Genomic DNA, 23,386 nt, shown 5'->3' on the forward strand with positions numbered 1-23,386 from the left:
TCTGTCCATTCATCTGATGGACATTTGGTTGTTTTCACACGTTGGCTATTGTGAATAATGCTGCAATGAACATCTGATTTCAGTCTTTCAGATAAATATTTTTGAAGTGAGATTGCTGGATCATATGGTAGTTCTATTTTTACTTCTTTTGAGGAACCTCAATACTGTTTTCCATGGTGGCTGCACCAATTTACATGTCCACCAACAGTGCACAAGGGTTCCAATTTCTCCACTTCCTCATTTACACTTATCTTTTGTCTTTTTGATAACGGCCATCCCACAGCTGGGAGGTGCTATCTCGCTGCGATTTTCATTTGCATTTCCCTGACGATCAGTGATGTTGAGCACCTTTTCATATACCTGTTGGCCACTTGTATGTCTTCTTTGAAGAAACGTCTATTCAAGTCCTTGGCCCATTTTTAAATCAGGTTTGTTAGTGTTTTTGCTATGGAGCTGTCCGGAGCCTGCTCTCACTCTTCCTAACTGTGCTGCACTCTCTCTTCTACCCTCCTCTCCTACCCACAAGCACTGAAAATGTCAACTAACTGAAACCTCTTCTTCTGGTCCCTCTGGGGCATATTTGGTGACAGTGGTCTTCTCTAAGCCTGAGGCATAGGGTGTTCGCATTGACAGCGGTCCCAGCTGATGGAGATGAGCGCTGCTGGCCCAGCAGCTTCCACGGGGCCTGTACTGCTCATTGCACTGTTCCCATTCCCCCTCACCCAACTAGAAATACACAGCTGATGGCTTTTAACCAGCCCTTCCTATGAGGAGAGGGACCAGGAGCTAATGCCTCCAGGCCAATGCGCTCCTTCTGATGTATTATGTAGCTCCCAATTTAAAGCCATTAGTAAGAACAACAACAAAAAATCTATAAATTTGGTGCATACATTCCATTCAAATTATATTATCCACACATTTATATCTATGTGTCTCTCTTAATATACACACACATAGATATATATCACCATTAAGGGCATTTTTTACATAACTACCTTCTAGAGAAATCAGAAACAGGGCCTAGAAGGAACCATGAGCCATCGCCCAGTCCTCACCCCATCACACACAGCAGGAGCCAGTGTTTGTTCTCCTTCCAGCTTCTGCAATCCAGCCCGCGAATTGGACTCATCCCCCCACTCACCTTAGGTCCACCCACTGAGCACCGCTCTGCCCTGTGGTGTCTAACACTCTCCCGCTCTCCCGCCCCCGCACCCCTACTCTCTAGAAGACAACATTAGGACGCGCTGCTAAAGACAGGATGGTGCAGTCTCTCCTTCAAAATGCAGCCTCTTAACCTCACTACTCAAACCACCTGAGTGTTTTGAACGAAGCCCTGTAAAGAGGATGCAGCAAAGTCGACTTGACAAAACACCCTTCCATCTCCTGAGATGAATCTTATGACTGAAATCTTGTCCAACTGTGAGGTGTGTGGTAACTTAAAACTGTGAAAAAACAAAGCCCCTTCAAATGATATTGTGTGTCTGGCTTCCTTTGTTTCTTCACTCAGGCTTGACTCCCACGCCTCCACAGCACAGCACAATGGCTGTCAGTAGCTTATTCATCAACAGGAGGAGTGAGGCAAATGATATGGTTGTAGGTGGCAGTGGAAACAAACTCCACTTTGGGTTGACTTTGGCCATGTAAACATAAATGAGTGTGTGTGTTTCCCCCTCTGTTAAGTGGATGTTAATTTTTCCCACCAAAGTCTTTTATGCAGCAGTTTATCAGTTTCTTGACTGTGCCTTTTCTATAATAATTTCTCCAGATTTTCAATTTAGAATTAAGAATATTTTGGGTCAATTTTTTTTTTATATAGACATTTTAAGAGTGATCCAGGTAACTGTTGATCCAAGTAAAATACTGAGTGATATTTATGAGTCCATTTTCTTAAAGTTTACATTTTGAGAGCTGTAATATGCTGAGCAGCTGCTGACAGAGGCAAAGTGGTGCAGAATGTGGCAGTGCCCTGATGACCAAGTGAAACAAAACCTATCCAGCAGACACATCCAGATAATCAGACGAAGGGATGAATGAATAACGGAGACCGGACAAAGTGGTGTCTAGCTGATCACTTGAAATGAGCCAGTTTGGTCACACACCTTTAAAAATCACCCTCATGACTGAGGGTTGTATGACATGGGCTCATGGCCTCTAAAGGACAGTTTCAGCACAAGGCATGGTCAGCAGAATGGTCTGAATGGTAAGACGCACACCTATAAACTTGGTCCACAGCAATTTCAAGGGAGAAAAGATGGCTTATTCAGAACGTGTAGATAGTCAAATGCTCCTCTCATCAAAACCACTTATAAATGTTTAAAATAAGACCAGTTCTGCTACTGAATCCTGGGGGACCCAGAAAAATACTTGTTAAGTTTGTTTTCTGCCTTTAAGCCAATTGTCTAGCCATGACCATCGGGCCTCCTAGTCCAACAGCAACTCACTGAGAAAAAGGAGACGGCAGGGTCTTTCTTGGCCTCCTTACTTTACAAAGTGTTCTCAAAGACTCAGAAGAGCTGACTTCTGCCTTCCTTGCTGCTAGAGCTCCAGCACTCTGACGACACCTGGTGCCCCATTGGGCCTCAGTGACTGGTACTCCGGACTGTCCACAGCCCTGGCCTGGTGCCCACACACAGTGGGTGTGAACATGTGTGTGGGCATGGCGGCGGTCAGAGGAGGAGGCAGGTAAAAATCTGTATTTCTTGAATTAATGACTGAAGAGAAATCAGTAATGTTTGCCACAATTAAGATCACCATTTCTTCAATGGCATGGGACCTGAATCCCAATTCTGCTACTTAGAATCTTTATCAATTTGGGCAAGTCACTTACCGTTCCTGGCCTCAGTCTCCTCATCTATCAAATGGGACTAGAACTACCGGCTTTGTATATCCCATCAAATGATGCCCAAGACAGTGCAGGACAGAACACTTGGTGAATTTCATCACGGTTCCCCTCCCCTTTAATTCACTCGCTCTCAGTCTGCCCTCCATGTTCTGGAGTCCTCCTTACAAGTAGGAGTTGCTGACAATCCATCTGCTCAGGCAACTAACAGTGCCACCTCTTGGGGGTCAGGAAAAACAGTTTTGCCTTGGCATTCCTCTAAAAATTCTGGGCAATGTCATCCAGTCCTGCAGATTTAGTGACATCCTTAATGAAGTCTAAAAATGTGGGTTTACCATTATTTGTCTCACGTCAGCTCTAAAAGACACTGGTGGCGGAGGCACTGCTGTGTGATCCTGCACCCACTATCCCTGTGAGCATCGTCGGCCCCCTGACTCTCTTGCCACTGTGCTGAGGCTGGGCCACATTAGGGGAAGTGCATTTCTGGCAGAGCTACAGGGCTAGCTCTGGGGGTGAGCAGCAAACAGGAACTGAGGTTGGGAGCACAACAGATCAGGACCAAGATGCTCCTGGCGCAGGAGGAATCAGGCTTGAGAACAAGAGTGATCAAGGTCAAGGGGGGAGGTCTCCACTGTCGAGACTGGAGCACTGATGGGCTAGAGAAGCTTCCAGCTGGAGAGCAGCTGAGCGGCATCCCAGGGGGCTGCACTTGGGGCTACATGCTTGTTTTCCCAGGACCGATGCTTTCCTGTGAGCTCCTCAGTGTCTCCTGACAAAGCTGGCCACCCTGATTGAAAGGGATACCCTCGGGGGCTGGCCCCGTGGCCGAGTGGTTAAGTTTGCGCGCTCTGCTGCAGGTGGCCCAGTGTTTCGTTGGTTCGAATCCTGGGCGCGGACATGGCACTGCTCATCAAACCACGCTGAGGCGGCGTCCCACATGCCACAACTAGAAGGACCCACAACGAAGAATATACAACTATGTACCGGGGGGCTTTGGGGAGAAAAAGGAAAAAAATAAAATCTTTAAAAAAAAAAGAAAGGGAGACCCTCAAATCCCCCTTTCCATTCAGAAATCCCGTTTCTGAATTCCCTCACTGTGCTCTTGATCCGATCCCACCTCTGAGGCTCTGCCCCACCACCCATCTCGCTGGAATTTGCCATCTCACCCCCTCTGCCTTGTCCACATCTGCCCAGAAAAAGGCCCCTCCCCTATTTCCTCAAGCTATTTTCCCTTTGAGTCCCCATAGTACTCTACCGGTTTTTATGGGCCTGATATTCTGTTTCGTGTTACAATGATTTGTATATGTCTTATCTTGCTTATTACCCTGCAACCTCCTGAGGACAGAGACTGTCTACCTTATTTATGCAGTTCCTAGCACGATATCTTATACTGGTGAGGCCAATAAATATTGACCGTGTTAAATTTTATGATAATTCTGATTTCTAAGAACGAGTGATAGTCCCTCCCATTTTCTTCTCATTCCAAAATGCAGTCACAATAATGTGGTCACATTACACAGTGGTTTCTCTATAAATAATACAGCTACCGGTTTCTGTTTTATTCTACTCAGACTCAAATACATTTTCCTGTCTTTTTGGGTTCTAAAACACTTTTTTAAGGCAATGGTCATTTGATCTCTCCAAAAACACGATCATCTCATTCTGTGAGCTTCCTGTCACAACTGCGGACAGCCGAAACCCTGCATGATTGCTCTCTGGTCTCAACCTGCAGCCTCCCCGATTTGGCCTCATATCTCTGGTACATTTCATTATCCTGGGCAGGCAGGCAGTTCCCTGCACGTTCTATTTTACGAAGCTCTGGTACTCAGGAGCCCATTGTCACGGTTTGTGGTTGCTCCTCACATGTGCACCTGCCCATCAGCTCCTTCCCGGCCCTCCCCTAAGTCTCTTCGAGTCCTTTACATCAATGTCCTCACATGCTGCCCAGCATTCAGTCCTGTCTCCCTGGGGCCTCGGGCCCTGCTGTGGAGGCGGCCTGTGCTTTGGCTTTGCTTTGCGCTCCCAGCCCTGGCAGCTCTGGTTGGTGGAGAGATGGCTCCTCAGCCTCTTTGTCCTCAGGCACGCTATTCAGTTCTCTCCTGAGCATGTGTCGAGTCTGTGTCAATCCAAATCTCACTCCAAAAATGATATTCCAATCGAGTCAACTGTCAGATGTTTAAATTGCTTTAGCTGTTTCCAGTTGTAGCAAAGGGCTATGCAAGGCTGTTTGGCCCATCTTACGTCCAACGTTACAAATGTGTGGACAGGCTGCTCCAGGCCAGGGGCCAGTCTGAGGCTGGGAAAAGCCTTTCTCTTTGTGAATGGACCAGCCGAGCCCACAATACTCCTGGGCTGGGGGGCACGAGGCATTGGGGAGGACAGAGTATTGACTCAAGTGGGGGCTCTTATAAAAAAGGAGATTGAGGCCAGTTCTGGAAGAGGCAGGTGGGGAGTGAAGCCCTGTCTCCCTGACTCTGTGGACCCTCTGGCACCTGGCACAATGCTAGGATCAGAAGTGCTCCACTGCATTCTTCTCTGAGACACACTGAGGATCAGGCTGAGCCATTGAACGGGGAAAGAGGACACATGAATGAGACATACAGTGGCTCTATCATGAAAAAACAAAATAAGACACTGAGTTCATTATGAAGATGGGAAAGGGGTGCCCCAGGCAGGAATTGCTATAGTGAGAACATTTTAATCAGTCTAGCCATACATTTTGTAATGATTTCATGGAGGGAATTTATTATCTAATCAAAAGGATTTGTGATTACTAATTAGTGACGTTGTATCCAATCAAGAATTAATAATTGGGGCCTAATTGCGAATGCTAAGCTGTGCATCTAGTCATGGGACGCGCACCAACTGGCAGCGCTGGGCTTGCGGGTGGCAGGCCTCCCTTCCCCAGCCCTCAGTCCCAATGCAGGGAGCCAGCAGGTTGAGGTCAGGAGGCTTTGGGATCTACAAGGTCCTGAGGCCCCTGGGAGTGCAGAAAGCCAGGGCCCGGCTGTTCTGGAGGGGAAGTTCGAGGGCGCATCAGGAGCCCAGGCACACACTGCACTCGGGAGACGTCTGAGGGGAAGCGCAGGAAGAGGCGCTGGCACCAGGGTGAATCATCTTGCAAATATAATAACTATTTCTTCCCTTTCCTCGGGAAGCACACAGAGAGTAAAATGGGTTTTTACCACTTTGGAATAAACAGTAATGCTCTCTCGGTGAAGAGCCAACTGGCGGTTTGAAAGATTGGGTTAATCAGACACAGGGAAATTTCTGATTAATTGGACAATTACTTCGAATTTTGAGAGAGCCAAGGCGATGTGAGAAAAATGTCCTGACCAACTGGGAATAAAGTCAATAGCCTGAGGCTGAGATTTTTAAGCTTGAAATACACTGGCATTGTGTGCCTGACTCTTATGGTCTCAAGTTCCCCGAATGTCTAGGGCCTATAACTATTTTTTAAGACCAAAGTGATTCAAAATTATTTTGGCTTTGAACAATTATGGGAAATCTCTTTGACATGACCTTGAAATCACTTTAGGACTCTAGGACATGGCAAAACCAAAACTGAGGGGCCAGGAGAGAGGAATCATCATGTTTGATGACAGAAGGTGGCCCAGATCCACAGATAACTATCTCTCCATGTGAGTCGGAAGCACACAGCACGCCCCCATCCTGCTCCTTCCTGGAAGGCTGAAGGTGGCACAACCTCACCTGGTGGGAGCATGCTTCTGTTCCTCCTCCTCATCCGTGTCGCTGCTGATGGTGATGACGCTGACTGTGGGACTAGGGGTGTCGGGAATGACAATCGTCTGCCGCTGCCGCTCCCTGGCGGTGCTGGAGGCCCCGTCGCCCCACCCGCACGTGACAGAGGAGCTGCAGGCCGGGCTGCTGTGCACCAGAGCGCAGCGGGGAGGGGTGTTCTCCTTGACGCGCTTGGACCGCTGAGGCGAGCTGATGGCCTGAGAGGAGGACACCTCACAGGTGGAGACGTTTCTGTAATGACAAAGTCACACGTAGTCATGGAGGAAGGTCAGGCCCAGGGACTCCTTCCACGGAGCCCAACTGTCTAGAAACACTAGCTTTGCCGAATCTCCATCAAAAAGTCAGCGGGCCACAGCGCTCAGAATATTCTCTAACTGCCAAAGTGGCCGCCTCCAGAGCAATTTCTCTCAGTCAGTCACTACACAGACAGGACAGCAGCCTGGCCTTCCCTGGGCTCTGGCTTGGCTCCATGTGCCTGCTCCCAGCAGGACAAAGGGAGTGGCCAGGGCTCTAAGGAGGGGGAGACAGGTTGAGCCCAAGGACGGGGCTGGTCTTGTGGGGGCAGATGTAATGCCAGGGATTTCACGGGTGTCTGCCCCGACGCAGCCCCGTCTTCAGGGTCAGGGCCCGACTTCCTGAGTTCCGTCTTGGCATCCTCGCAAACATACTTAGGTCTTGTTCTGGAGGTAGGTGGAGGAAACAGTATTTGCCACACAAAGCTTTGGTTTCTTTGCTAACGGCTGATTTACTTAAACTAAAACGCTCATTTCTTAAGAGTTTCTGGATCTAACGTTGGTGACCTTAAAGTTTAGCTTTTCCTCCTTCCTCTGGGAAAGGGACATGACCATGAAAGTATCTACGAGCGTATAATGAAAAAAACAGATTTTTCTGGGTTTTGACCCTTGAGCCTCACAGGAAGCTTATCAGTCTGTTTGAATTGTAATGAAAAATTGGGAAAAGTGCAAATAAAACGATACACTTTAAAAGGGACCTTTTATTCTTGATTTCAACTGACTCAAAATTCCTTATCGAATTAGCCAATACAGTTTCCGTTCACTTCAGGGAAAAAAATACCTCACCTTTCCTCCTCCCCACCAACCCCTGCTGACCTTGGTCGTATTTATGGAATGAGAACAAACCCAATCTGTAATGAAACTTAAGACTCTGATATGTCTTTAGAGATTCAAGCACCTTCTAGCTAAAAGGATGGCAGGAAGATGAAAATTATTCTATAAAGTTGCATTTATTTAATTCCCAATCTCCTAGTGTTAGATATGCTGCTTGTTCCCTTTTGGGGGCTGGTAATAAGTTTTACCAACATGATTGTTCCACTGTTTGTATGTACCGTAAACCTATGTACTTGTTACTGCTAGTATGTTACAATTTTGAGATTATGTTTTGACGACTCCACTAGTTAAAATATCTCCACTTGGCAGCGTTAAAGAAAAGTATGCCTGCCTGCACCGCTCGACAAGGGAGAGCCTTCTGGTCTTTCAGACTGTTTTGCCTAAGGCATTGGTCTTAAAAATAGGCAAATACATAGCTTTCACTATAATTATATCGATCTTGAAATGCACTGGCAATAAGACTTCATAAAACAAGCTGGGTGGCAAGCGGGCAGCAGGGAGGGGCCTGGCGACAGGTTGGGATGCTAAGGGTTCTTACTGCCCCTACTTGCCAAGGGGAGCCACAAAGATGCCAAGCCAGCCCCAGGGTCAGACCAGCGTTCTGTGTGACCACCCACCTGGCTGGGCACCACAGAGCACAGGATCGAGATGCTGGCCTCTGTTGCAACCCGATCCAATAATGACATAGGTGTGCTGTCACAGGGCTGCCACAGATCTGAGATGAATTCCCCTGAGTCATCAGAAACACCCAATAAGGAATCTGAAGAAGGATGACAACTTGAGGAAAGTCAGCTCCTGAATTAATTTGTGAATGAGAATGAAAAAGGCAGGCCTAATTTCTGGCGCCTGGTGATATGAGGAAGCAGAAACCCCAAATTCAGCAGACATGTTATGTACTGGACTCCCTTCTCTTGGTTAACCTATCCCACATAAGCATCAATTGCCTCCAAGTCAGTGTCACTGGACAGAAATGTGGGAGCAATTCTGTTGCTGCACAATCTTGAGCTCAAATTTTTTTCTTTTGACTTGGAAATCTCTATTTTTTTAAAACTCAGGTTTACTTGAGGTATCATTTACATACAGTAAAAGTGACCCTTTGGAAGTGTTCTATGAGTTTTGACAAATGTACATATAACACCCACCCATCCAGATACAGAACTTCTTCATCCCCCTGAAAAGTTCCGGTCTGCCCCTCTCTTCCTACCCTGGTCCCTGGCAGCTCCTGATCTGATCTGTCCTGTGGCTTTGCCTTTTCCCAAATGCCATATAAATGGAATCATACAGCATGTGGCCTTTGGTCCATCGTAACTTTTAAGAGTTCAGCGAGACAAGATCAGATTTAAAGGGAAGGAGAAAGATGATTGTTCTGCTGCTCACTGTCTGGGATTAACCAAAGTTATTGCTTATATTTAAGCAAGCAGCTAAATGAGTTATATTTCTGATCTTAGATTTCAAAGAAAGCACATTTCTTTACTATTTTTGAAGAAAAAGTTATTATGGTTTCCAAAGCGCTACTTCAGAGGTGAGTCTGAGTGTTTTCTAGAGAAGTGGATAGACTCGCTCAATGCCCAGGTACTGGATACTGTGATTCCAGGCCCCCACCCTTTGGGGGCCAGCAGGGCTGGGAGGAGGGGAGGCAAGAGGCAGGGCACAGACTCCAGAGTGAGCTCCTCCTTCAAACCCTAGAGCTATCCACACCATGCCAGGGATGCAGAGCGAATGCTGACACTCCCTAATGCTAAGAGGTTTCTTTAGCTTCTGATCTCCCGAGGTCTCTCTCTTCCAGGGTGACTCTCACCACCTACCTCGCAGATGACTGGTGCTGCTTACTCTTCCGGGAGGAGGTGGTGCTGGTTGGCTGCTGTCGCATCACATGGGCCACGCCCACATTTAAGGGCTGGGCTGCTGGAAGGGTCACATGACCAGTCAATAGCGCAGGCTGCTGCATGATGGGATTGTAATGGCTGCCGTGAGCATGCGTGTTCCTGAAGGGGAGATGGGAAAACAGGGCTCTTTATTAGTTTTATAAACACAGAACTTCTTTTTAAGATAAAGGTTCCTCCCCAATTACAAGCCAAATTAAAACCAATAGTTGGCTCCCACTAGCCTGTGGGGCTGTTGAGGAGATGCGCCCAGCCTGGTGAGCTCCTCAGGTAGGTTCCCCAGACACGGTGAATTCTAAGTGCCGTCCTGATGGAGTGGCAGGAACGCAGTATGTTGGTGAGTGGGAAAGAGGGCATTTCACGTGGGAAGAATGCCAAGTACGCAGGTTCACCTTAAGTTCTGGGGAGAGGAGATAAATATTCCTCCAGCTTTTAAAGTCCCCGAACAGGTGACTATCCCATGCATTTTATTTTAGAATTTACAAAGTGCCTTCAAAGGGTTATTCCAATCTGTGAGGTAGTCAGGAAATCTTAGTAATATCACTTTATAAATGAGGAAATTGTAGTTTATGTTAAAAGAAAAAAACCTTCAAAGACTGGGAGGTGTATGTTTCTGGCGTTACAAAGTGTTAACATTCTTTGGGGTTCTCTCAGTGGCTAGCACAGTGCTCAGGCATGTAGCAGCGGATCAATTAATTATACACTTCCTGAATGAACAATTAGATTAACTGAAGGTTGACTAGACATATAAAATTTGGTATTAAGTCAAAATTAATAACAGTCAGACACGTGCTGATAGAAATACTGGCAGCCGTTATCCTGAAAATGGGTTATGTTTCAAAAGTTCTTATGATCTGGGTTGTATAAAGCTCAAAGACTCGTTTTAATATAAATATTAAAAGTGGGATTAACTCAGGGACTTGCCCATAAAAGGCCATTTAACACATAATTAAAATTTAAGGAATAATTCATTTGAATTTTTAAAATACTATAAAAATAATTATCTTTGCAACTTGGGGAAAAGGAAGAATAGGAAAAAAGTAGGCACTTTTTGTAGAGAGTTTGACAGTCTTTTGGCTATTTACATGGACTTTAGAAACTGATGTTAGGGCTTCTTTACTTCGTTGTTGCTATTTCTTCCACAGGCACGGAATTCTTTTGCCTTTGATTCAAGTCTAGCATCAGCAGTTCTCCTGTTTACTAGCCATCATTATGGATGCTCCTTGGCCCACACATGAAATAGAGAAGAGACTGGAAACAAGGGGTGTTGGCTTTAAGTGTTGTCTGTGGTAACCAGGTAAGAGAGGAGGAAGAAGAAAATATGCATGAGTGAGTATGTGAGTGCTGCTGAAATTAAATGAGCTATAAATGCTGAAAGCAAAGGAAAAATGCAGCATGTGTGGTCTTTTAGGAGAAAAAGGGGTGAGGAAAAACATTGGTCCAACAGCTTTGTACTCGGTGGTTGTTCCTAAAGAACTGGAGAGGGAAGGTGATCTTGCTGAGCATGAGCCAATGGGATGGGGAAGGGAAGACGGACTGAGTTACTGCCTGTCATGTACAGGCGCTGGTATAGTCCACGTTAAATACAGGTCAAGTGCTTTGTATTTTATCTTTTTTTTTTTTTCTGCTTTATCTCCCCAAACCCCCCCGGTACACAGTTGTATATATCTTAGTTGCATGTCCTTCTAGTTGTGGGATGTGGGACGCCGCCTCAACATGGCCTGACGAGCGGTGCCATGTCCACGCCCAGGATCCGAACCCTGGGCTGCCGCAGCAGAGCGCGCGAACTCAACCACTCGGCCACGGAGCCGGCCCCTGTATTTTATCTTAACTTAAACCTCCCAAGAATCCTGAGGTAGGCATCATTATCCCCTCTTTACTGAAGGACAAACTGAGGCCCAGAAAGGTTAAGTAAGGTGCCCCAGGTCATGAAGAGCCAGAACTGAATGCAGTTTTACCTGGTCTGAAAGTGCTTCCAATGAGTGGGTGCTGTGAGTGGGGAGTGAGTGTGGCTGTAGGAAAGAGCCCATGTACTCTCTTCTTACAAGTCAGAGCATTAGATGGAGGGACAGAGGAAGCTGCAGCAGAAGCCTGAGTGGGGGCTTCTGTCTCCAGCCCTCTATGTTTTTCTGAAAGCTCTTAATTCACAATAGCCTTTTAGGTCAGAAAAGGAGCTGCAGGGGAGGCTCCATGCTTGCAGACTGTCAGAGGGTGAGGGGTGTGACCTGCCCTGATGTTTGGGCATGAGAGACAGCCCAGACAACCATGGAAAGCTGGGGACAACTTAGAGGGTTGCCATTTGGCTCTGCACTAGTGAAGTGTGGCATTTTGGTGGTGTTGGGATGAGGTGGGTGGGGGGTAGAGGAAAAGTGGAAAATGGCCAGAAAAACAACAGAGCAATGTGTCAGTGAGGAAATTGGTGAGTAGGATGGGGGGGTGGTTCTGGAAACAGATGCAGGGGTGCGGCGTGCTGGTGGCTGTCAGCTGGATGCCTCTGGGGTCTGTGGAAAGTGGACTCTGATCTAAGACATGACTGTTAACTGCACAGACACACTCAGCAAACATGCTGGAGTTTACCATTCCAAAGAAGCCCCATTCTGTCAAGCCTTCCCCTGGGAGGTCTCATATGACTCCAGTGGGCCTGTGTCTCAGAACACCTTGAGAATACTTTCTAGAATTGCTTAGGAGCTTTGGGGACTCTTCAGCATTCTTTCACTGGTGACAAATCTTTGTTTTCTGGGAGTGGAATTTAATTCCGAGAAACCACCAAAAATCATCCTGAGCCAAGTCTGGTGAGTGACATTGGTGATCAAATGATGTAACTGAATTTGGGGTTGAAAATAACTGACCATAAAGTAACAAAACTGATTTTCTTGTGTCCTGGTACATTTATTTAAAAATAACCTTTCATTACACTGTAGTCATAGTCCACATATATTCTTTTTAATTTAAAAAGTTTTCTACAAACCAGGAAATTCAGGTACAGGCCAGCCTGGCAGCTCTCTGGGTCAGTGGTGGACATGCCTCCCATCCCAGACACGCCTGCTCTCCTGCTTACCTCCAGTCGGCCAATTGCTGGGTGCCTGCCATGGTCTCGGGAATCACAGTTGCATGCTGCACCGACGTGTGGGTGGCCACTCCAGTCAGCTGTTGCCACGCGGGGGGAAGCAGGATCTGCTGGGTCCCACTTGGCCAGGCCTGCTGTAGAACAGAGGATGTTTGCAATCACCATGTTTGTTAATCACCATGTTTGTTAATCACCTGATCGATTTGCTTGAGTCAAGCACTTATTCTGAGCTCTGGGTTATGCTAGACTCTGTGATGGGTGTCAAAGTGGAGACCTGGTCTTTGGCCTCAAAAATTAAGGAGAGATAAGATTAACATTTAGAATGTTAACATTAAAATTCACATTTAGAACTAAATAGAAGATGAGTACAGGGCAAAGAGTTGTGTGGAAGGGCTTCATTAGTGTTGAAGAATGACTTATTTATAAATTTGCCCTAATGAACAATGCTCAAAGTTTCCAAAAGTTCATTTATTGATTAATTCTGGCACACAATTATGTGCAAGAGATTGAGGTAGTTGAATTGGGCCATACAAGGGTAACTCCTTGCCCTTGAGAAGTTTTCCATCTAGTATTCTTTATTTAATATTTTACTTTTTGTTTATTGATTAGAATCTAGAGTTCCAACTTGTGTTATCTTCTGAATCTAAGTTAACCTAATTCTGAGATCAGCAAATATCTGGTACTTGCCTGCAGCCAAGAGCAAGCAAGTCTGAAATGAAATTTTTAGCAGGGACCTTAAGCTTAATTAAGAACTACCTCGACCCCTCAAAGAAAAAATGAGACAGTTAGAAAGTCACAGCTTGATTCTTCATAAATATTAAGCTTGTTCTAAGAAATGTAAAATGAACTTTCCTGATTCCTCCTGGAATAGACTTATGGTCTGTGTGTTGTGTTGTAAGTTCTCTGTATCCTCAGTCACTTTTCTGCTTACTTTTGCTTATTAAATGATTCAGACTGAACACACTTGTCCAAAGTTGGACACTTAGAGGAATGCCACTATGGTAAAATTCTCTTGGGCATGTCAAGAATTTCACAATTTGGGATCTTAGTTGTCTCTCTCTCTTTCCATCAGGCTGGATATGACTACCATTGGGTAATTTATATAATGAAGTGTTCCACCTACTGTGCATGTGTTTAATATGTGTGCTTTGGCTCATCTGTGCAAAGAAGCACTCTGTAAATGGAGTACAAATTTGCGTCAAGGCTTACTAAACAGTGATGTGTATAAAACAGCATGACCACACTTTAGATCTAAGTGGGCAGTTCCCCTGGTCCATCCTTCTCGGGCTGTATCAAGGCCCAGTGAGATCTCTTCTACTTTTTTGATATTGCCTGTTTGCGTATTGATCTGTTTTGATATAGGCAGCAAGTTCAGGGACCACAGATTATACAGTAAGTGCTTAATAAATGTTTGTTGATAAAATGAAAGAAGCAATTCTACCAAGGCAATTAACTATAGTTAACTGTGTTTCATGTTTATTGAATTCAAACACAGTAAGCAGAAAAATAATTTAACTGACAAACACAGTTACGAGCTCAAAATGTTAAATGAGTAACAGTTTCATCAGCAGTAAAATTTCTACTGACTTTGGAACTCATTTCAGATCTCATGAAAAGCAAGTGTTTTGACTAATGTCATTTTTAAATAATCCTGACATCAAGCTAAGACCATCATTTTTTTTTCCTATTTCCCTAAAATGGATATTAACATTTTACCTCAAAGGGATGGGGTACAAGGCTGTTTTTTACCTCTTTCACTGATTGCTATGCTCAACTCACTTGAGATGAAACTTCATCAGACATTTGTATAATTTATTACTACTTTATAATTTATAAGCTTAGAGCTAACATTTCTTGATGCATATTGCATGCCAAGCACAGAGCTGAGACTACAAACAGATTTTCTTACTTCATCTTAACACCAGTCCTGTGAAATAGGGACTACTATTTCCTCCCATTTCCCATACGAATAAACTGGACAGAGAGGTTAAATAATTTGCCTGGAAATAGGTAAATTAAACATATACATTTATTGCTCTTTCTCTCTAAACCCAACTAAAATGATGGTGAAGGAATAAAAATATATATACATAGATCCATAAGAACAAAGAGCACAGGGAGAGACAACAGTTAAAATTTTAGAAGCTGGAAAAGAGAGGAGCAATTACTGAGTGAGCAGACTGAAGGAATCTAATGTCAAGTCTGCTTACTCACCCCTGCATTCCCAGATCCCTGGTATACAGGCTTATACCCGCCCCCCCCCCCCCCCCCCCGGCCCCGCCAAGCAGAAGGCTGAAGAACTCTCTCTAGGGAAACTGGCTAGTCTAAGAGAAAAAACTACAGATACATTTGAAGATCAGAGGATGTACCAATGAAAATCCTAGGCTCACTCGTTATCAACCTATAGAGAAGTCCACTTGCAACAGTTCCCCTGCCGCCCTGGAGCTTTCCAATTAGTTTTTTAGTGCTTCAGTCTTAAACATGAAACAGCCAAGGATCACCAGATATTAAAGGAAGCTTCTAACATGAAAGAGACTAAAACAAAAAAAGAAACTCAGAGGAAACCAAAACAGTGTAGGAATCAGAAGAAAATTTCCAAAAATCTATAATTAATATCCTCAGTTAAAAAAGTAATATATGTGTATCTCCATGAAACAAGATCATATATAGGAATATATATATCTCTATATATCCATATCTATATTCAGAGAAGAAGAAAGAACTCTTGGAAATGAGAACTATGACGACAGAAATTTATAATTCCATAAGAGGTTTAAAAAAAAAAGTTGAGAAAAATCTCTCAGAAAGTAGCACAGACAGAATACATATAGACAAAATGGGGGGAAAAGATATGAAAATCATTACATCAAGTCAGAAGTACCAACACCTAATTAATAAGAATTACACAAAGAAAGAACAGAGAAAATGGAGGGGAAGAAATTAACAAAGGAAAAATAAAAGAAAAATTTCCAGATCAAAAGGGCAAACAGTTTGTCCAGGACAATGTCTGAAAAAAGACCCACAAAAAGGCATGTAGTTATGAAATTTCAGACCACCATGGACAAAGAAAGTCTTAAAAGCTTTCAGAAAGAGAAAAAAAATAACAGACATTGAACTTCTCAGTACACTATGCTCAAATACACCAACACATCAAACACACAAACCTTTTATAGCTCTGGAAGAGTTTGGGGCTGCATAATTATAGATACAGAGGAAACTAACCAATGAAAAAATGAGACAACCATTAACTCCAGGAAAAACAAGTGTACAGGAAAGGATATAGAATCATATATCATCAGGCTCAGCTAGGAATTATATTATACAATACTGATGATGATAATTATGTAAATAATGCAAAGTGGTTGAATAAAAAAATTATATAGGATGAATGGGGGAAAGAAAGAGTGAAAGAGGGAGAGAGTGCGCGTGTGAGTGCCCTTGTGTGTTATGGGGACGGAGTGGGTTAGACAGCTAAGTCTTCATCTTCCACAGTAGGAAGTCAACTGCTACCTAAGATGGAAAACTCAGTAAAGCAGTTTAAGCATGTTATTTAGAAACACAGAGCTAAATAACAAAATAGTTAAAAATTATTGTTTCGGGGGAGTGGCCATTGGGGATAGCATAGAGCAGGAGACTACCATTTTCTTATGTTTGTGGTGGCATTTAACTTTAAAAATTATGTGTATGTATTACTGTGAAAAAGAATTAAATTTAAATTAAAAAATAACTTCCCCAAAGTCATACAGCCAGTAAGTGGTGGGGCTTGGCATCTGGCCGTGGGCTCTGAACTTCTGTTCCAGTCTTGCTAGTCCAAGGGTGTTTTGGATCCTGCCATTTGAAGAGTGAGACAAGTCTGATCTGTCTAAATCAAGAACTGTACTGCCAGGGCTGGCCCCGTGGCCGAGTTGTTAAGTTCGCGAGCTCCACTTCGGCGGCCCAGGGTTTCACAGGTTCGGATCCTGAGTGCGGACATGGCACCACTCATTGGGCCATGCTGGGGCGGCATCCCATATGCCACAACTGGAAGGACCCATAACTAAAGATACACAACTATGTACTGGGGGGCTTTGGGGAGAAAAAGGAAAAAATATATATCTAAAAAAATATATATATAAAAAAAAGAACTGTACTTCCCATCTCTCCAGCTTTACCTACTTATTCACGATTTCTGATGGTGGTCTAGATGCTAGCTCGGGCTTGGGGCTTGGGAGGATAGAGGTGACAGTTCCTTTCAGGCAGTACCAAAAAAGCTTTACTGGTAAGGCAATCCATAAAGATCACTCATGTCACTGAGACAAGAGGGTGGGATTACACCCTCTCCTTCCACACACACATCCTTGGGGGGCCCCAGACAGACTCCTTCCCTCTGAGGGACATGTGATGCTGCTGGGAGGTGGGGAGGAAAAGGTCAAAGCAAACAAAACTAGCATGAGGAATGGATTCAAAGGACTCCATCTCTTAACTTTCACAAATAAAATCCTTGAAAAGGTTTAAATATTTAGATACAAAGGACGATGCCAACTTTTTAGAGTAAATAACAGTATTTGGAGTGTCTCTGCCCGATACCTAGAAATTTACCCAGAGAAAAACAAAGGCATCAGTTTAAATGTTTAACTATTGCTTTTTTATAGCCACCATACTAGTTTTATAAGTCAGGTTATTTTTGTCCTTTGAAGGGACCATTTCAAACTATCTAGGAGAGAGCTCCACCTTAGTCTAACATATTCGCATGGATTAAGTGACAAGTAGAGAGAGGGGAAAAAACAACCAACACACATAAAGACACAATGTGACAGTGGCTAGGGCACGAAGCTTTTTTCTTAACGCATCTTAGAAATCTTTGCATGTCAAGTCACACTGGTCTTCCATGTCCTTTTCAGTGGCTACATCGTGTTCCATTTTATGTGCACGTCAATTTATTTAACAGATCTCCTACTGATGCACATTCAGATCCAGCAGTATAACAGCAGTTCACTGTTATAAACACTACAGCAATTAAAACCCTTGTACATAGAATTTTTGTCTCCTTTCCCAATGACAGCTTTAAGTTAAATCCACTTGGAGATTTACCGCACTCTAGAGACTTCGTCATGTAGGCAAAAAGTACAGCTCCTCCCTGCTAGGATTGAAAGACTGACACAAACTCAGAAATGCTGAGCCTACTGGTTTCCACCAAACTGAACAATGAAGGTCTTTTTTAGCAAATAAGAGATGCTAATTATTATTTCTTTCAGAGATGGTTCCTGGCTTACTAGGGTTAAGTGCGCGAACACAGACAAGGATCTGTAATTACCCTCGAAAGTGCATGTGAGTTCTATAGGTTTTGGCTCACAGAGGAGGAGCACTGGGAGACCTGTCTGGATTTCTGCCGCTCAGATAAAGTGTGAGCAAGCTACTTCGCCTCTGGAGCGAGCTGTAGTTCTTTCTCTTGATCTGGCTTGGCCTTTTCTGAACTCTCTCCTACCAAACTGTGCAAACAAAAGGAAACTAGAAAGACCAGCGTGAGATGAAGGAGTAAAGGCCTACTCTAAATGCAGGTTTTCTGTTTACAAACTTTCAGCAAGACAAAGCTGTGTGTGCCACTGGAAGCTGGGGTCAGCGGTCACTTGCAGTGTCAGTTCGGACATAAAAACAAAGAGATGAAGAATGGTTAATATCAATCTGAAACCAGCTGTTCTAGAAAACAGAAGAGGTAATACTATCCAATGTATTTTGTGAGACTGGTGTAATCTTGATACCCAAATCAGATAAGGATTCTGTAAGAAAGAGAAATTATATGCCATTTCTCACTTATGAACATAGACGCAAAAATACTAACTACAGTATTTATAAACAATCCAGTATCAAAAAGCAGACAAACATATCAAATACAATGTGATCAAATAAAGTTTATCTCAGAAATACAAGGATAGTTTAACTTACAAAATCTATTAATGCGACTTGTTACATCAACAGATTAAGGAGCAAAAAACACATGAGTATTTCAATAGATGCAAAAAGAACATCTGATACAATTTAATATTTATTCATTTAAAAAATGAGCAAACTTGATAAAGTGCCTCTATCAAATATTTATAGTAAACAAAATACCTAATGTTAAACAGCAGAAGAATCTCCTGTAAAGCTAGGTACAAGTTAAGGATGCCCAATATCAACACTGTTATTAAACATTGTTTTGGGGGCCAGTCCTGTGGCCTAGTGGTTGAGTGTGCTCTGCTTTGGCAGCCCAAGTTCATAGGTTCGGATCCCAGGTGTGGACCTACACCACTTGTCAGCCATACTGTGGTGGCGACCCACATATAAACTAGAGGAGGATTGGCACAGATGTTAGCTCAGGGCTAATCTTCCTCAAGGAAAAAAAGAGGAAGATCTGCAACAGAGGTTAGCTCATCTTCCTCAGCAAAAAAACAAAACAAAACAAAACCCCAAAAGACACTGTTTTGGAGGTGCTGTCAGCACAGTGATATAAGAACAATAAGTAAAAGGTATAAGGATTGGAAAGGAAGAAACGAACCTATATCATTTGCAAATAAAAACATAGTTCACATAGAAAATCCAAGAGAATTCACAGAAACAATGAGAATGAATCAGAGTTTAGAAGGACTGCTAGACAAACTCAACAGACCAAATCAGTTACATTCCTATAAACCAAAGCTAATTAGAAATAGTTAATAAAATTATTAATAACAAAAACTGTAAAATATTTAGGAATTATTCCAACAAAAGAATACTTTAACGAAAGAAATAAAAGGTAACATGTATAATTATACCATATTCAGGGATGAAAGGACTTAATATTATACAGATGTCAGTTGATCCTAAAGTAAATACAAATTCAATCCAAGTTCAATAAATACAAACCAGGGTTTTCTGTTTTGGAACTAAAATTCTTACATAAGAGTGATGTTAAAATTCATATGGAAAAGTGAAGGAACAAGAATAGACAAGGAAATTTTGAAGAACGATATGGGAGCAGGGCTTTCATTAACAGATACCAAGTTACATATTAAAGTTCTCATAGCTAAGACAATGGGATATTCACGAGGCAGTGGCATAGAACAGAGAGCCCAGAACAGACCTGTGCAATTTGACTACATTAAAATTAAACCCAAAACTTCTGTTCAACAAAAGACACCATAAAGTGTCTTTGGGAACACATTGAGAAAAGCCTTTGAGAACCTACCTTATTTATAAATAACAACGTCTGAGTCAACATTTAAGCTGTCCTTGATGCCCAACAGCAGAAACTGTACAGAAGCCGTGTGGCATAGTGGTGAAAATACAGATGCTGGCATCAGACTTCTTGGGTTTGTGTCCTGGTTCTGTCACCTAATTGCTGTGTGACTCTGAGCCAGTAACTGGGCCTCATTTTCCCTATTTGTCAAATGGAGGCAAATACTTTACTGTGTTGCTGTGGGGGTTAAATCAATTAACAACTGTAAAGTGCCTGACTGGCATAACGATGATGTATTTGTTATTAAGGTTCCAGTGTCTTTAAGGATTGATTACTATTATCATTGCATCACTGTGTTACCTTAAATTTCCACAACGCTTGACAAATGTCCAACCGCCTCCACCTCTGTGATTTCATTCTGCCGTCAGAGTACCTATGTGAACACGCAACGAAGCTGCGGCTCACAGCTTCTGTGATCCTGGTTTGTCAACTATAAAATAGGAGATAATATCCAAGCCTCCTTTTGGCTCTAAAAAAATCACTTCTATTTTATAAGAAAGAAATTTGAGGCAAAGAAATGTTAGCCGATTGGCTGCAGGTCACAGAGAGCTGTTAGCAGAGTCAGGATTAAAACCCAGGTCTCCCATATTAATTTGCATTACAAAAATTCAACAATAATAATTTCCCCAGACTCTCCCTGTGTCTGAATTTCTTCTGGGAAGTGTAAGCTGGATACTTAGGAAGGAATTCAGCTGGGATCATTCAGAATATTTCTGATATATTCTAATGACTCGAAGCACCTAACGCACTGCCAGGGAGGGAACTGGCAGAGATGTATCGCTTTTGTGAACAGCATTAACACGGACAATGGCAATACCAGTAATAATAAAGAAAGAATTACCTGGGCAAGCAGACCTGGTTGGATCTGAAGAGGTTGAGCTCCTGGGGCTTGCGTGACAATGGGAACTGCATTTTCCATCCGTACAGAATAGCCAGCATGCTTCGAGGGAGAGGCCTGCAATCCTGTTGTGGACGGTGGGCAGGGAGAGGGGGGTTAGCTGAGTGATGAAGGGAACCTCCCGAGGCAGCTGTGTCAGCTCTCAGCGCCTCTTCGCACCAGTCCCCACCAGGTATTGCCTGGTCCTTTGGAAGTCTCCCCTTTAGTTTCTAATTTAATTTTAAAAAAACCAACCTTGAATGTTTTCAAAGACTAGAAGGTCAAATTAAGGAGTCTGCAAAGCCAAAAGTGGGGCAGTCATGCTGCCAAATTACAACAGGAAAACAACTGCTTCTGACATCAAGACAGAGCTGTGTATATCAAAGCTGGGGTGTCGGGAGAGAACGTATGAGTCCGTCTGGAATTGCACTGACACTGAAACTGAGCAACTGCACACATGCTTCCACCACGAGGTTTGCAAAACCAAATGCTTGAGCTTTCTGCTTAAATTGTAACCCAGTACACAGTCAACTCTAGCTTCTTAGAGTTTTCAGGAGAAGAGTGTTGGGGTACATGGGCAAAGAATCATTTAGGGTGGGCTGGGAGGTACTTTTCAGACAGATTTATATTCTTCATAAGAACTGAGACTGTTAGCTGTCAGAGATTGGCACTTTTCTACAGATAAGCCACACAGAGGCTATTTCATGTGAGGAAACGCAGGAACTGACATCAGCATAACAATGGGAGCACAAACAACGTGCTTATTTACAGCCAGCCAGCCAGGGACAGAATCATTGGCAGATGGTGAGAATAACAATAAATTGACTTGCTGCCGAAGCCCAACTCCTACTGTTTCCAGGCCAGCCACCTCAGGACAGAGGCCCTCAAGTTCAGTGATGCCGGCACTCTCACGGAAAGAAATGAAGATGACCTAATTCCAGGGAAGTGGGCGTGACAGAACACTGCAGGTGCCAGCGCCCTGGAGGTCATCTGGTCAGAAGCAGGTGCGAGGCTGTGTCTGCTCATCCTTACCTTGGAAGCCGGGTGGACACACGATGAGAGCTTGCTGGAAGGGGTCAGGCCGGGCACAGATCTGGGCTGCTCCCGTCTGCAGGGGCATGCTCCGCTGGGCCACTGCAGCCATGGATGCCGCTGAGGGCTGGTAGAGTGCAGAGTGGTAGTTTAGTATGGAGACCTCGGGATTGGCTAAGGAAATAGTGGCACTGGTGGAGGTGGGAGCCTAAAGGAATGATGGGGATTAAACAAAAATAAACAAAAATAAAAAATGAGGGAAGTGGCATGTTGGGAGACACAAATCTAAATCAAATAAATGAACTCAAAGAAGAACAAACAAACAAACAAAAACCAAGGGCAAAAAGCAAAAACAGAGGGGAGTGGAAATATAGTTGAAAAGTCTCAGGGAAAAGTAGGCACCTGCAGGCACAAGAGACACAGAATCAACTTCGGCTTATCCTCAGGACTCTTCCTGTCATTTGTGGGGCTTGGATGAGAGTGCAAATGGATGCCTGCATACCATAAGTCTAAATACTGCAAAGTTAAAAATTAGGCTAGAAACTATTTATGTTCTGCCCTTCCACTTTGACAAATACACCTTCATAACAACCTGGGAGGCCAGGTGTGAGTTTTGGATTCTTGGATTCCTTGGCTTCTGCAATGCAACAAGGTGCTGGTGGAGAGCTGAACCCCTGCCTTCCTTTTCTCCCCGCCCCAGCTCCATCATACACCTTGTGGGGCTTTGGGTGCACCTATATGGACCTGCCAGCCCACACATCCAAGCTGTGTCCACACTCGCCTCCCCTCGGGCCTGGGGAAGCAGTCCACACTTGGGAGGATGAATCTAGGAAGAGGCCTCTGCAGGCCCAGGCTCCCAGGTACCCAGAGCTCAGCATGAAGCACACTCACTGGAGGAGGGCCAGAGCAGGGCCTGGGAAGGGGCCCCCTTGCTCAGGTCTAAGGGCAGTACTGTTTACAGATGCCCTTAGATGGTGGCAGAGCACAGTTACTGTAAATAAATGTGCTGCAGAAATAGACATGGAGAGGGTCCTGCTGAGACTGGGGCTACTTTTTTGAGGTAGTGCCCTCTTTCTTTTCTCTTTCAGAAAGAGACATCATTTGAGACTGAACTTTCATGTGAAGAAAGGCTGCAGAAGAAAAACAAGTTCTAATTTGAGAATTCTCCAGTTTCACCCTATCTTAGTCTTCACACTGATCCTTTAGCAAGAGAGGTGGAGGTTACCAGTGGCGTCTAATTCATCATTGTTTACCAGAGGTTTTGCCACTAGAGGTTACAAAGACTAAAGAATAAAGAGGAAAAGAGCCACAGGATATCTTGGACACATACAAAAATACAATTTCAAGAAGCGTATGTATGCGGGTCAAATTTGATAAAAAGAATAAAGTCTCATTTTACATGTTTGTTATACTTAGATTTTATGCTAAATTTCAGTGCAAGGCAAATTAATTTGTTTGAAAGTGATTACTAAACTATGTGGCGTACATGTTTGGATTTCAAGATCTATATTATAACAGTAAGTGTCTGTTTTTACAGCATCACAGTTGGCCTCCAGGTAGTGTGA

At 43.8% G+C, this 23,386-nt stretch overlaps 1 protein-coding gene across 9 annotated transcripts in view; it reads right to left on the reverse strand.

Moving 5' to 3' along the window:
* The window catches only part of HIPK2 (homeodomain interacting protein kinase 2), a 174,361-nt gene that overhangs the window by 14,329 nt on the left and 136,646 nt on the right, over positions 1 to 23,386 (reverse strand). For 3 of the 9 annotated variants that reach the window (XM_070514545.1, XM_070514548.1, XM_070514535.1), the window contains 5 exons: positions 21,822 to 21,948; positions 20,754 to 20,875; positions 12,670 to 12,812; positions 9,534 to 9,713; positions 6,551 to 6,832 (listed from right to left, as the gene is read on the reverse strand). In XM_070514545.1, the coding sequence (XP_070370646.1) occupies positions 6,551 to 6,832; positions 9,534 to 9,713; positions 12,670 to 12,812; positions 20,754 to 20,875; positions 21,822 to 21,948 (854 nt within the window). Of the gene's footprint in view, positions 1 to 6,550; positions 6,833 to 9,533; positions 9,714 to 12,669; positions 12,813 to 20,753; positions 20,876 to 21,821; positions 22,030 to 23,386 lie in introns of all 9 variants that reach the window. The other 6 variants (XM_070514530.1, XM_070514538.1, XM_070514524.1 and 3 more) reach the window with 3 other exon arrangements.

Source organism: Equus asinus, chromosome 1 (genome assembly GCF_041296235.1).
Source record: "Equus asinus isolate D_3611 breed Donkey chromosome 1, EquAss-T2T_v2, whole genome shotgun sequence".
Taxonomy (NCBI): Eukaryota; Metazoa; Chordata; class Mammalia; order Perissodactyla; family Equidae; genus Equus; species Equus asinus.